Here is an 11,825-nt window from a genome sequence, read left to right on the forward strand (position 1 = left end):
GCTAGTGACCACTGAGGGAATAAAGGGAGGTCATCCCTGATACCCTCCAGTGGTTATTTAGGGCACCTTTTTGTGCCTTGTTATAAAAACAGGTCTAGCTCAAAATAGTCCTGGACAGTTTTGTTTTCTTCCATTACGGCTGTAAAACATGTAAGTCTCAGGAACACCCAAGTCCCGCCCTGAACATGCCCCTGATACGCCCCCTAGAGATTTGGACACACTTCTGCCGGACTTCAAAGAAAAACATCTTAAAATAGGTTTCAAAAATACTGATTTGGACGTTTTTGTGAGAAAAACATCCAAATGCTGCTTTATGCCACTTTTTAGACGTTTTTCTGTTTTTGAAAATGAGCCCAATAGGCACCTAACAAGCTTATTTTCGAAAGTGATCGCTGGCCATAAATTGGGAGATAGCCGGCGATCTCGCAAAAGCGGCCAAATCGGTATAATTGAAAGTGACTTTTTTGACAGCATCGCCGCTTTCCCGTCGCCTCGCCAGTGAAAGTTCAAGGGGGCGTGTCGGCGGTGTAGCAAAGGCGGGACATGGGCGGGCATGGGCGTGGCTACCAGATGGCCGGCTTTCGCGGATAATGGAAAAAAAAGCGGCATTCAGCAGTATTTCGCCGGGTTTACTTGATCCTTTAATTTTCATGACCAAGCCTCAAAAAGGTGCCCCAACTGACCAGATGACCACCGTAAAGAATCGGGGATGACCTCCCTGTACTCCCCCAGTGGTCATCAACCCCCTCCCACACTAAAACAATAAAACTAAAAACCCTTTTTGCCAGCCTGTATGCCAGCCTCAAATGCCGTACCCACCTCCATGACAGCAGAATGTGTTCTATCCTCTGACAGCCTTTCCCTGGTTGTGATGTGGCTCTCGGGTGAGTGTGACACCTTTTCTGTTAGGTGCACTGCAGAGTCACATCAGCAATGCATTGTGGTGGGTGTAGGGTAGTGGGCTCTACTCCCATGGTGCTTTTCCCCCTGCTAACTGGGTCAGAGTGTGTCTAGTTTTGTTTCCGGTAGTCCATGAGGTAGTGGCCATTTTTGTCAGCCACTTTTAGATCCCTTTCATGTGTTACCCACGTTAGAGAACTTAGTTATTACCTTGAATGTTGCTGAAAGAGGGCATTGTACACCATTCTGCCAGCTCTGACCTACTGCTAATCTCAGTACCAGGGAGACTCTTTGCCAGTGGGGCACAACCTCTGATCTGCAGTTAACTGCGAGTAAACATGCTTTTTCAAATAAAGGACTTTTTCAAAGAGATTAGTCTTCAGGTGTCAACTGGTGTGCCAAGGTTATACAGCAGCAACAAGTCCTAGAGGCCTGCGTGTATGCAGGTCCATGGACACTTTTAGTGGGTACCACAGTGCACTTAAGGCAAGCGGACCCAGGCCCACCCCCCTACCTGTAACACTTGTGCTGGTGCTGGTAAATGGGAGCCCTCCAAAACCCACTGTACCCACATGTAGTTGCCCCCTTCACCCCTAAGAGCTATGGTAGTGTTGTACATTTGTGGGTAGTGGGTTTGGGGGGGGGGGTTGGGGGCTCAGCACCCAAAGTAAGGGAGCTATGCATGTGGGAGCTTTTTCTGAAGTCCACCGCACTGACCCCTAGGGTGCCCAGTGGTGTCCTGGCATGTCAGGGTGGCCAGTGCACTACGAATGTTGGCTCCTCCCATGACCAAATGCCTTGCATTTCGCCGGGTTTGAGATGGCAGGCAGTTTTTTCCATTATTGCTGAAAAACAAAACCGGCGATCTCAACCCCGGCGAACTCTGGCATTTGGCCGGGCTAAACCGTATTATCGAAAAAAAGATGGCCGGCCATCTTTTTCAAAAATATGGTTCCGGCCAGCTGTTGCTCTGCTGCCAAAATAGATCGCCGGCGATCTATTTCGCTGGCGACGTTCGATTATGCCCCTCCACGAGACCCAGTAAGATTATGTGAAAAGTCCAAAAGGGCATCTGTTATAAATTCAGACCCTAAATATAAATCATAACAATTTCAAATGAGTTCATTTAAGAGCAAAGCAATTACTCTCGCTATAGATTATCTCAGTTGAATTATAAATTTTAACAGAACAAAATTTAATTAGAACGAAATCTAATCACAGTTAAAACAAGTAGTACCACCTATTCCTCACTCCAGATCTAGAGGATGCCCCCCTAGTACAAAATCGTGCCAGATTCCCCTGTGTAACTATATAAGACAGAGAATTACTGTGTGCTGTGATTTATTTCACGGACATGAGGTCATGCTTCTTAAAGAAGCCACATTATATTTCTCTATCATAAGTTCACATTTGATTAAATTATGCACACCTTCCTCTACAGAATTAATTAATTTGGATGTGAAAAAACAGCATACGATTGTGATTTTAGTTTAGTTAGCAGGCTCATTTGATTTATGGAACCATTGCCATCCACATTAAGATGTCAAAATCCGTAATGTGAATTTTTGGAAAAATGTAATTACCATTTGTTCACCATTCCAAAACCAATAGAAGCCTGAAATATTCATTCTTGAAATGGAAAAGAAAAGGATGAGTTTACATGTGCAACATGAAAGGGTATCTAAGATGGATATTAGGTAAGAAATTTGTCACTATAACCACTCTCCAGTAAAACAAAGGAAACTCAATCCAGACATGTAACTGCATGTTTAAAACAAATATTAGAGCAATGTATTCTGCAAACAATTAGCGGAAAGTGACTTACCTTTGTGCTGATCGAACACTGATGAGGTGCTGAAATCCATTATTTATCTCATGATTTGCAGTCAAACCAAGTAAAAATCATCCCCCAGATTGTAAGAGTAGAAAGTAATGTATATTAGAGTAAACACTGACGCCACATCTTCTTCATCAAGACTATAATTTGTTTTATGGCTGCTGGCTGTTGTCAAGGCAAAAGACTGCCTTTCAAATCATGAGAAATATGTATTTGCTGCTGACTGAGTAAAGGTCTATTCCAGCATCAGATGTTTTACAAATCTCTTAATTCAAGGGCTTCTTTATTAGCATTGTGGTATGGAAAAAAAAATAAAAATGAAAATCCCACAAACCAATCAAGAAGGAATGACCTGCCTTTCATCAAGTCCGAGGGAGACACTGCAGCTCTCCCAGCATCAGGAGCAAGAATACTGCTTCACACAAGCAGAAATCTCAGTGGATGAATGGGATCCATACAGTGCCAAACAGAGCATGTGCAAAACTGACTATGCAGTTTGAATCAAACCAGCATGTGCTGTGGGAACAGAAAGGGAGGGGGAGTGGCATTATATGTTAAAGATAATATTAAAGCCACACAATTGCAGGACCTACAGGGTAAAGAAGAGGCAATATGGGTCAATCTGGAAAGATGGAATAGCAAATGTATTTACACTGGTGTGATGTACAGGCCTCCTTCACAGACAGAAGTGGCCAAGGTGTAAGCAAAATCTAAAGATATATATATATATATATATATTTTTTTTAGATAAGTTCATGATAGGAGGAAGTGCAAAAGTGGCATTGTGAGACTCAAAGGTGAAGGGGAGGAATTATAGAAGTTGATAAAGGCAGGATTGCTTAACAAATATTTCTGTTCTGCGTTCACAGCTGAAGGGCCGGGAGCAGGGACACAGAAGACCCCTCCATTCCTAGTTGTGTTTGTCCTCTGTGTTGTCCAATATAGCATATTGGAGAAACAAGCCAGATGCTAAAAACAAAATTTAACTTACATAGACAATTTTTTTTATTACATTTGTACTCCATGCTTTCCCACTCATGGCAGACTCAATGCAGCTTACATATTGTATACAGGTACTTATGTGTACCTGGGGCAATTGAGGGTTAAGTGAGTTGCCCAGAGTCATAAGGAGCTGCCTGTGCCTGAAGTGGGAATTGAACTCAGTTTTTCAGTTCCCCAGGACCAGAGTCCACCACCCTAACCACTAGGCCACTCCTCATCACATAAAAAACACCATTGCCAGCCAGGATGCCACGCCTGTGGGGCAACACTTTACAAAAACAGAACACTGTACTGGTGATTTCATAGTAAGAATCTTGAAAGGTAACTTTAAAACAATACAGGAACGTAAGACCTTTGAAGTCAGAATGATTAAATATTTTGACACCCACCAGACAGGACTTAACAGAGATCTGGGCTTTCTAGCCCATTATAAGCCATAAAATTGTAAATTGTACTGCTTTGTTTGTCACTCTCCTGTCTCCATGCATATCCCCCTGTCTCACCCATCTACCTCCATCCCCACCCTGTTAGATTGTCACTGAAATGCTTTGATGTCTCACTTATATATACTGTCATCTACCAAGATTTGCTTATTTCCGATCTGACAAAGAAGGGCAACCTTCGAAAGCTAATCAAGAAATGTACTAAGTTATGTCCAATAAAAAAAGGTATCATCTTATTTTCTTTTTCATGTTTTATTTTGTTTTATTTCTATGAATTACAGTTAAAGTAGAAGTTAGAATCGGATTGCTACACAAATCTGAGTTAAGCAGGGCCGCCGAGAGACTGGGCCGGGCCCGGGGCAAGGCTGCCCCTGGGGCTCCGCCCCTGCCATCCCTCCCGAGGTCGCCACTACTGCTTCCTCCTCCACCACCCCCCCCCCCCCCGCAGGTTGCTGTCGCCGCTCCCCCCTCCACTCGCCCCCCTCCGTCCGCCACTGGGCCAGGCCCCCTACATTAAAATCAAAGCGCCTCTCACCTCCGTGTGAAAGCGCTGCAGGCAGCAGGGCAGCAGATCACCTCCCTTCGGCCCTCCTTCCCTCCTTGTGTCCCGCCCTCGCAGAAGTTACGTCAGACGAGGGCGGGACACAGGGAGGGAAGGAGGCCTGAAGGAAGGCGATCTGCTGCCCTGCTGCCTGCAGCACTTTCACACTGAGGTGAGAGGTGCTGTGATTTCAATGCAGGGAGCCCAGCCCTGTGGCAGACAGTTGACGACGGAAGGCGGGTGGGACTGCGGCGCCGGGCCCCCCTTGGAGGCCCGGGCCCTGGGAACCTTGTCCCCCCTGCCCCCCCTCTCAGCGGCTATGGAGTTAAGGGACATAAATGGTATTAATTGCAGCATCAAGTTATTAGTCAATGCCTTCTCAAAGTAAAACAAAATAGTTGAGACTTGAACATCCATAAGGCACCATGTCTTAAAATAAAGGCTAGATTGTAGTTATAAAAACTAGGGAAGTTTATTTCTCCTCTGTCCTTGGAGGCTTGTAATTTTTTTAAGGAAATATGCGGAGTCATGCCTTTCCATAATGTAACCAGTATTTAAAAAATTAAATATTTATTTACCTGGCCCTTGGGGAGGTTCCAGGAGGTCAGGGGCGTTTACGGGGCGGGTCTGTAGTAGGAACGTGTATCCAGCATGAATCGCATTGTTCTGGACCGCCCCTAGTGAAAGGGATGCCGGACATTGTGGGCAAGAAAAGACCTGGGCTCCCTGAGGCCTATAGGAGCCTGGGAAACGCTGATAGTGAGGACGCGATGTCGAAAGACACATTGACATCATCAGTGATGTTGGTGGCGCATGCGCAGTGCACCATTAGAGTCCGATGGCTCCGGTGTTGAACCGGAACATCGGGGACCATTGCACTACCAATGTTCAATTAAAAATATTGTTGGGGGGCTTGTTGTGACCCGTGGAAGGGTAAAATTATAAAAATAAAGATGGCGGCAAAATTAAGGGTTATGCGCAATTGCACATGCGTGAGGCATATGTATGTGGCACATTTTTAATTAATTTTGTCTCAGAGACTGCTGGGAAGTGCAGGGGGTTTTGGAGGTGTGTTGGTTGCTATGGTAACATTGAAATGGCGTGAATTTTGGCGCAGGCGCAGTGAAGTTAACGGAGACCTGCACTGACACCTGAAAATCTAAAAAGTATTAAAAATAAATTTTAAAAGTGTTTGGGTGAGTTTTAATGCTAGAATTCAGGTGCAGGAAGCCTGTACTTGCTTACCATGGGGTTATGGAAGCTTAGATTTTATGCAAATTAGTCCGATTTTATGAAGTTCCTGTTTGGCTATTTGGGGGTCAATTTTAATGAACTTTTTTTTATAGAATAAACATTAGGGCATTGCTCTGATCTGTGTTATGTAATTAAAATCCAAAAATGAAGGTTTTATATACTGTTTTTAACCAAAAACGCACAATAGAATGTCAGTATGGAAATGTGTTCGCAATGGGAGCTTCCTGATTGGCTGCACTGCTCTAGTTAGGGATCTAACTAGTGACAGTTGGTGAGAGAGCAATGGAAGACTGATGTATCTGAGTGAGAGGTTTGAAAGGAAGGAATAAGTGAAAAAGTTTGAGTGAAATAATCAAAGAGTGTTTGGGAATAGTTTAACTGAGAGTACTGAGATAATACAGAGGTTTGTACTAAATTCAAAAGGTTTTGATTTCTCTCCTGAGAGAGGAGTGTGGTAGCCGTGTTAGTCCACTCTTAAGGTTATCAATAGAAATCAAACAAAATAAAACATGGAAAAGAAAATAAGATGATACCTTTTTTATTGGACATATCTTAATACATTTCTTGATTAGCTTTCGAAGGTTGCCCTTCTTCGTCAGATCGGAAATAAGCAAATGATTCCGATCTGTATTAAGTTATGTCCAATAAAAAAGGTATCATCTTATTTTCTTTTCCATGTTTTATTTTGTTTGATTTCTATTGATCTCCTGAGAGAGAAAGCTTGTGCTTCACAGGTTTGTTATGAAACAATTGATAGTAGTTAATATTAAAAATAGTTGGAATACTATTTGAAAAGTATATCTTGTTCTGAAAAGTGCTGGAAAGTATTGAACATCAGTAGCCCTTCAGTGATATCATTCCTGAAAGATCTCCTTTGAGATATAGATAGTAAACCTATTTATAAGGTATTTATTGAAAACAAATAGAATAATATTTGAAGTCTGAACTAAACAGATAAATTAATTATCTGATCTTAGGAAAGTAAAGTAAGGATTTAATTTAAATCAAAACTCTTAGTGTTGGGTGAATCCAATGTGGTTGTGTGTGAGTGAAATGAAAATTTGTGATCTTCAAGAATTCAGCAAATTCCTGGAAGAGGACCTGCTCTCTCCATAAACAGAGTTAGGAACTAAAAGTCTTTTAGAAAAAGTCAGGAAATCAGTCTCAGGGAAAAATTAATTTTATTTATATTAGAATATCCAGTCCAGGCTCCTGTGACAGGTAGGCTCACTTTTAGACACACACTGCAGGAAGGTAGATTCTTTCCCTTTATTTTCTTTTGAAGAATAAGTTTAGGGGGAAGATCAAGACAAAGACAACCAAGACAGATGAAATATCCAAAAAGTCAAGAAATCTGGAATTTAAGTTAAGTACAGAAGAAAAATTAACCGTACAAGACTGTGAAACTGAGAGAGAGAGACATTGTACATTTACATTAATTACTCATACTTACCTTAAGGAACTTGGGACCTGACAAGAGAAAAAGAAACGTTAAATTAGTTTAATTACTTATTGATAATACAATTGATCTGTGATATCATTAATTAATACTTACCTTAAAAGTAATCCTATAGAAGAAAAGAAAATTGGATTGTTAAGTAAAATTTTAATAGGAATATTTATGCAAGATTTACTAACAGTTTATGTGCAATACTTACTTGTAGTTTTAGTAATCATATTGATTTCTATAAGAAAAAGAAATATTTTAGAATGTAGACCTGGATCCAGGAGGGATTTTAATTATTTATAATATTAATCATATTTATGGTTTTAAATGTTTTTAACTAGTTATAGAAAATTCTTAGTGCAATATAGCCATTAATTGCACTTTAATAAATAACTTATTCATATTTACTAGTGTTTGTTCCATGACTTTATGTAAACTAAATTGATTCTCTTTACAGAAATCAAAACATACCTTAACAATTTTCATCCAGTAACATCTTTTTAAGGATGATGTATTTTCTTATGTTCACTCTGTATTCTGTGGGCTAAATACAGTTTAGGTCTCGACTACCTACACGACTACAAATAAAAAGGTTAATTGAACAAACTGTGTGAAGCTCATAGAACAGGTGACAATAAAAAAGAAGTTAAGAACTTTATAATAGCGGTACAAACTGTAGTTGGAAAAAGAACAGGTAACTTACTCAAGTAATATGTAAATTTAGGCATGATCGTCACCTTAATTGTATTGATGCATCCCCACCACAATAGGTGATAAGGAGACCATTGTTGGTCACATCCTTAGTAAATTAAGTAATAAGATCAGAGTTTTGTCATAATGTTTCAGCAATAGTAGGAGCAAATTGTACACCAACATCTTTAATACCGTTTGAGTTGATGTGTAAGTACTTCATCTCTGTAAACAAAGCAATTAATTGGAATAACTTCTATCTTGGATTTATTGATTTTATATCCAGATATGGCAGAATAATGTTTTATACTCTCTAATATATGGGGAATAGAAGATGGTGTAATGTAAATTAATAATTCAAAACAACTTTATTATTAGCGGAAATACTGAATCCAAATCACTTTTCAGTAGTCCATTAGCTTAACATGTTTTGGCTACCGCCTGCTTCAGGGGCAAATCTAACAAGTAAAAATGGATCAACCTAAGTAGCTGCCTATAATGCCTCATAAGGTCGTGTACAGCAAAGATCTTTAGCTCATAATAACAGCTCAGAACAGGTCCCCAGTAATTTAGTACCATATGAGGCTCATTTTCAAAAGAGAAAAATGTCCAAAAACTGACGTCTCACAAAAACGTCCAAATCAGTATTTTCGAAACCTATTTTTAGACGTTTTTCTCTGAAGTCCGTCAGAAAGACATCTAAATCTCAAGGGGGCATGCCAGGGGTGTGTTCAAGGCGGGTCTTGGGCGTTCCTAAGACTTAGACATGTTTCAGTCATAATGGAACAAAACAAAAATGATGTTTTGAGCTACACCTGTTTTTACAGCAAGCATCTGTAGTGGGAATTGAACTCATTACCCCAGGATCAAAGTCCACTGCACTAACCACTAGGCTACTCCTCCACTTCACACAAATAGCTGCCCTTACTCCCCCAGTGGTCACTGGCCCCCTCTCCCCCCCCAAAATGTGATTAAAAATATTACTTGCCAGACTCTGATGTTATACTCAGATCCATTATAATAGAATGCAGGTCCCTGGAGTAGTCTAGTAGTGGTGCAGTGCACTGCAGACAGGTGGACCCAGGCTTCTACCTCCCCCTACATGCTACACTTGAGGAGGAAACTGTGAGTCCTCCAAAACCTACCAGAAACCCACTACCAACATATTGGTGCTCCCTTCACCTGTAAGGGCTATGGTAGTGGTGTACAGTTTGGGGTAGTGGGTTTAGGGGGGCTCAGCAGACAAGGTAAGGAAGCAAAGGTGAGATGTGTACCTGGGGGCATTTTATAAAGTCCACTGCAGTGCCCCCAAGGATGCCCTATTGCTTTCCTGGAATGTCACTTTTCCACTATTCTACCTGATGCCAAGCTTTCTATTTTTTTTTATAACACCTGAGCCTTGTGTCTATTGTTTATCAGTAGATTTGGGCTTTGAATACAGATCTATAGATAAAAACGTCTCATTATATATATCTAAATACCAGAGTGCTATTTTTCCATCACAGCAAGAGTGTATATTCCTTAATTACTTACCCCAACACAACTGATGCTTTTACCTCCTCACTGCATGTAAATGGTTTCATCTCTGTGGATTCTCTGATGCCGTGTGAGGCTTTCTTTCCAACCAAAGCTGTTACCACATTCAGGACATGTAAATGGTTTCACTCGTGTGTATTTTCTGTTGCATTCTGAGGTTTACCTTCTGACCAAAGCTTTTACCAGACTCTATACATGCAAATGGTTTTTCTCCCTTGTGGACTTTCTGATGCGCTTTGAGATTTACATTACAACCAAAACTTTTACCACACTTAGAACATGTGAATGGTTTCACTCTATTGTAGATTTTCTTGTGTGTTTTGTACATTTTGCATTTGGACGTTTTTTGTTTGAAAATGGACCAAACAATAAAACGTCCAAATCACAAAATGTTTTTCCAAACAGCATTTTCAAAAGGAAAGGATAGACTTCTTTTTGTAGAAGTTTGTTTTGAATTATTAAAGACATTTGGAAAATTGAAAACTGGATCTCTGTTGCTGCTTTGTGCTAGTGACGCAATTGGATTGCAACACTTTGGACCTTTTTTTTGCTATGTGTAAATTAAAACATTGCCAACATATGCAGATAATTTAGTGATGTTGAACCCAGATCTTATACCTTCTCTTAAGTTATTTTGATGAATTAAGGTGAATAAAATGGGAGAAAGGGGTATCCTTGTTGGGTTCTTCTGGAAAGGCTGAAAGGATTAGACAGGTTATTACTAACAATATCACTAGTAGTTGGATGTGAGCACAAAACTTTGATCATTTTGATAAATGAATCATGAAATCCAAACCAAGATAATACTGTAAATAGATAAGGTAAAGCCTCATGTTCACCATCTTTTTGTGAGTCATCTTCTTTTTCTGAAGTTTCTAGCGCACCAGCAGCAGATACCTGTAGCTGGCTATGTGTTGGGGTTGGTCTGAAATCAGGCTTGATGTGTGGCTGGTCAGGTGGCTCTTGCTTAATCACAATTTGTTTTGCTGGGCATAACTGCTCAACTGTTATCTGAGTCCAGTTTCTGGGCAGCACCAACGTCTGTGGTTGAAATGAAGCATTTCCCTTGGTTTGCTTTCCTGGAGTGAGAGCCAGTGCTAGTGCATCCATTTGTATACAAGCAAGTGGATCCATGTAATGGCGGCTTACCTCCATGGTGTGCTTTACCTTAGGCTTTCTTCTTTTGAGTGAGCAAGATTCTGGTGTGGAGGAAAGTGCTTGCTCAGACTGGTGTGACTGTGTGCTTTTGTGAGCCAGGGTATGAGCCTTCACATATTCTGCTGTTTGCTGGTCAGAATCTTCTGTGATGATGTGACTGAGCTGACCCTCCATGCCATCCTACTTTATACCTTCTTTGGGAACTTCTACTTCAGCCTCGAGGACAGCTGCTTCATTTTGTTGTTGGAGCAGCTTCAAGGCAATGTCTAACTCTGTCTTCTTGCACTCAGAGGCAGCCGCAATAGCAGCAGCAGCAGTCCCAGCAACTGCTTTCTTTTCCTCTTCTTCTATTCTAAGTTTCTCAAGATCTACAGTGGCTTCTTTCTTGCTATAAAGAATCTTTGATTTTGCTTCCACTGCATCCATTTGCAATTTAAGAGCAAGAGAGCTTATAGTCTGTATTTTTAGATTGTAAGTTCTATTGAGCAGGGACTGTCTCTCTGTGTCAGGTGTTCAGCGCTGCGTGCGTCTGGTAGCGCTATACAAATGCTAATAATAATAATAGTAATCTACTGGAATGGCATGTTCTATGTGATTTTAAGGACCTAGAATTTCTAGAACTGTGTCTGGAGTTGCCTGAGTGGTTGAGATTGATTTTCCTCTGCAGGGACTACGTGCGCCTCTGTGCCTTTCATTTCTTCTGCCACCTTGGCCTAGCATGTGAGATCTATAGTCTGTTGTCTCTCTCTCTCTGGGACAGACTATCTGATGTTTTTTCTTGCTTAGAAATTCACAATAGTCCTGTGATTTCTGTTGATATTGCTAGTAGGTTTCTGAGAGACCATGCATTTAGATAGAATGCCTTTATTGGGACAGTTGTAATTGATGGCTCACCAGTATAGTTAAGTTGTTTGAGGGGTTTTGGCTTTGTCGGTCCTCCCTGTATGGACTCTTTCTCGTGGTTGTTATAGGTGTTATATTGTGCTACATAAGGTTTGAGCAGTTCAGTAAGAGTCT

General features: G+C 40.9%; 1 protein-coding gene across 1 annotated transcript in view; it reads right to left on the reverse strand.

The window, feature by feature from the left end:
* The window catches only part of ANKRD55 (ankyrin repeat domain 55), a 157,287-nt gene extending 146,305 nt beyond the window's left edge, over nt 1-10,982 (reverse strand). Inside the window, exon 1 of the mRNA XM_030191936.1 lies at nt 10,490-10,982. Within this exon, the coding sequence (XP_030047796.1) occupies nt 10,490-10,982 (493 nt within the window). The remainder of the gene's footprint in view (nt 1-10,489) is intronic.
* Between the last annotated feature and the right edge of the window lie 843 nt (nt 10,983-11,825).

The sequence above is a fragment of the Microcaecilia unicolor genome, chromosome 2 (genome assembly GCF_901765095.1).
Source record: "Microcaecilia unicolor chromosome 2, aMicUni1.1, whole genome shotgun sequence".
NCBI classification, from domain to species: Eukaryota; Metazoa; Chordata; class Amphibia; order Gymnophiona; family Siphonopidae; genus Microcaecilia; species Microcaecilia unicolor.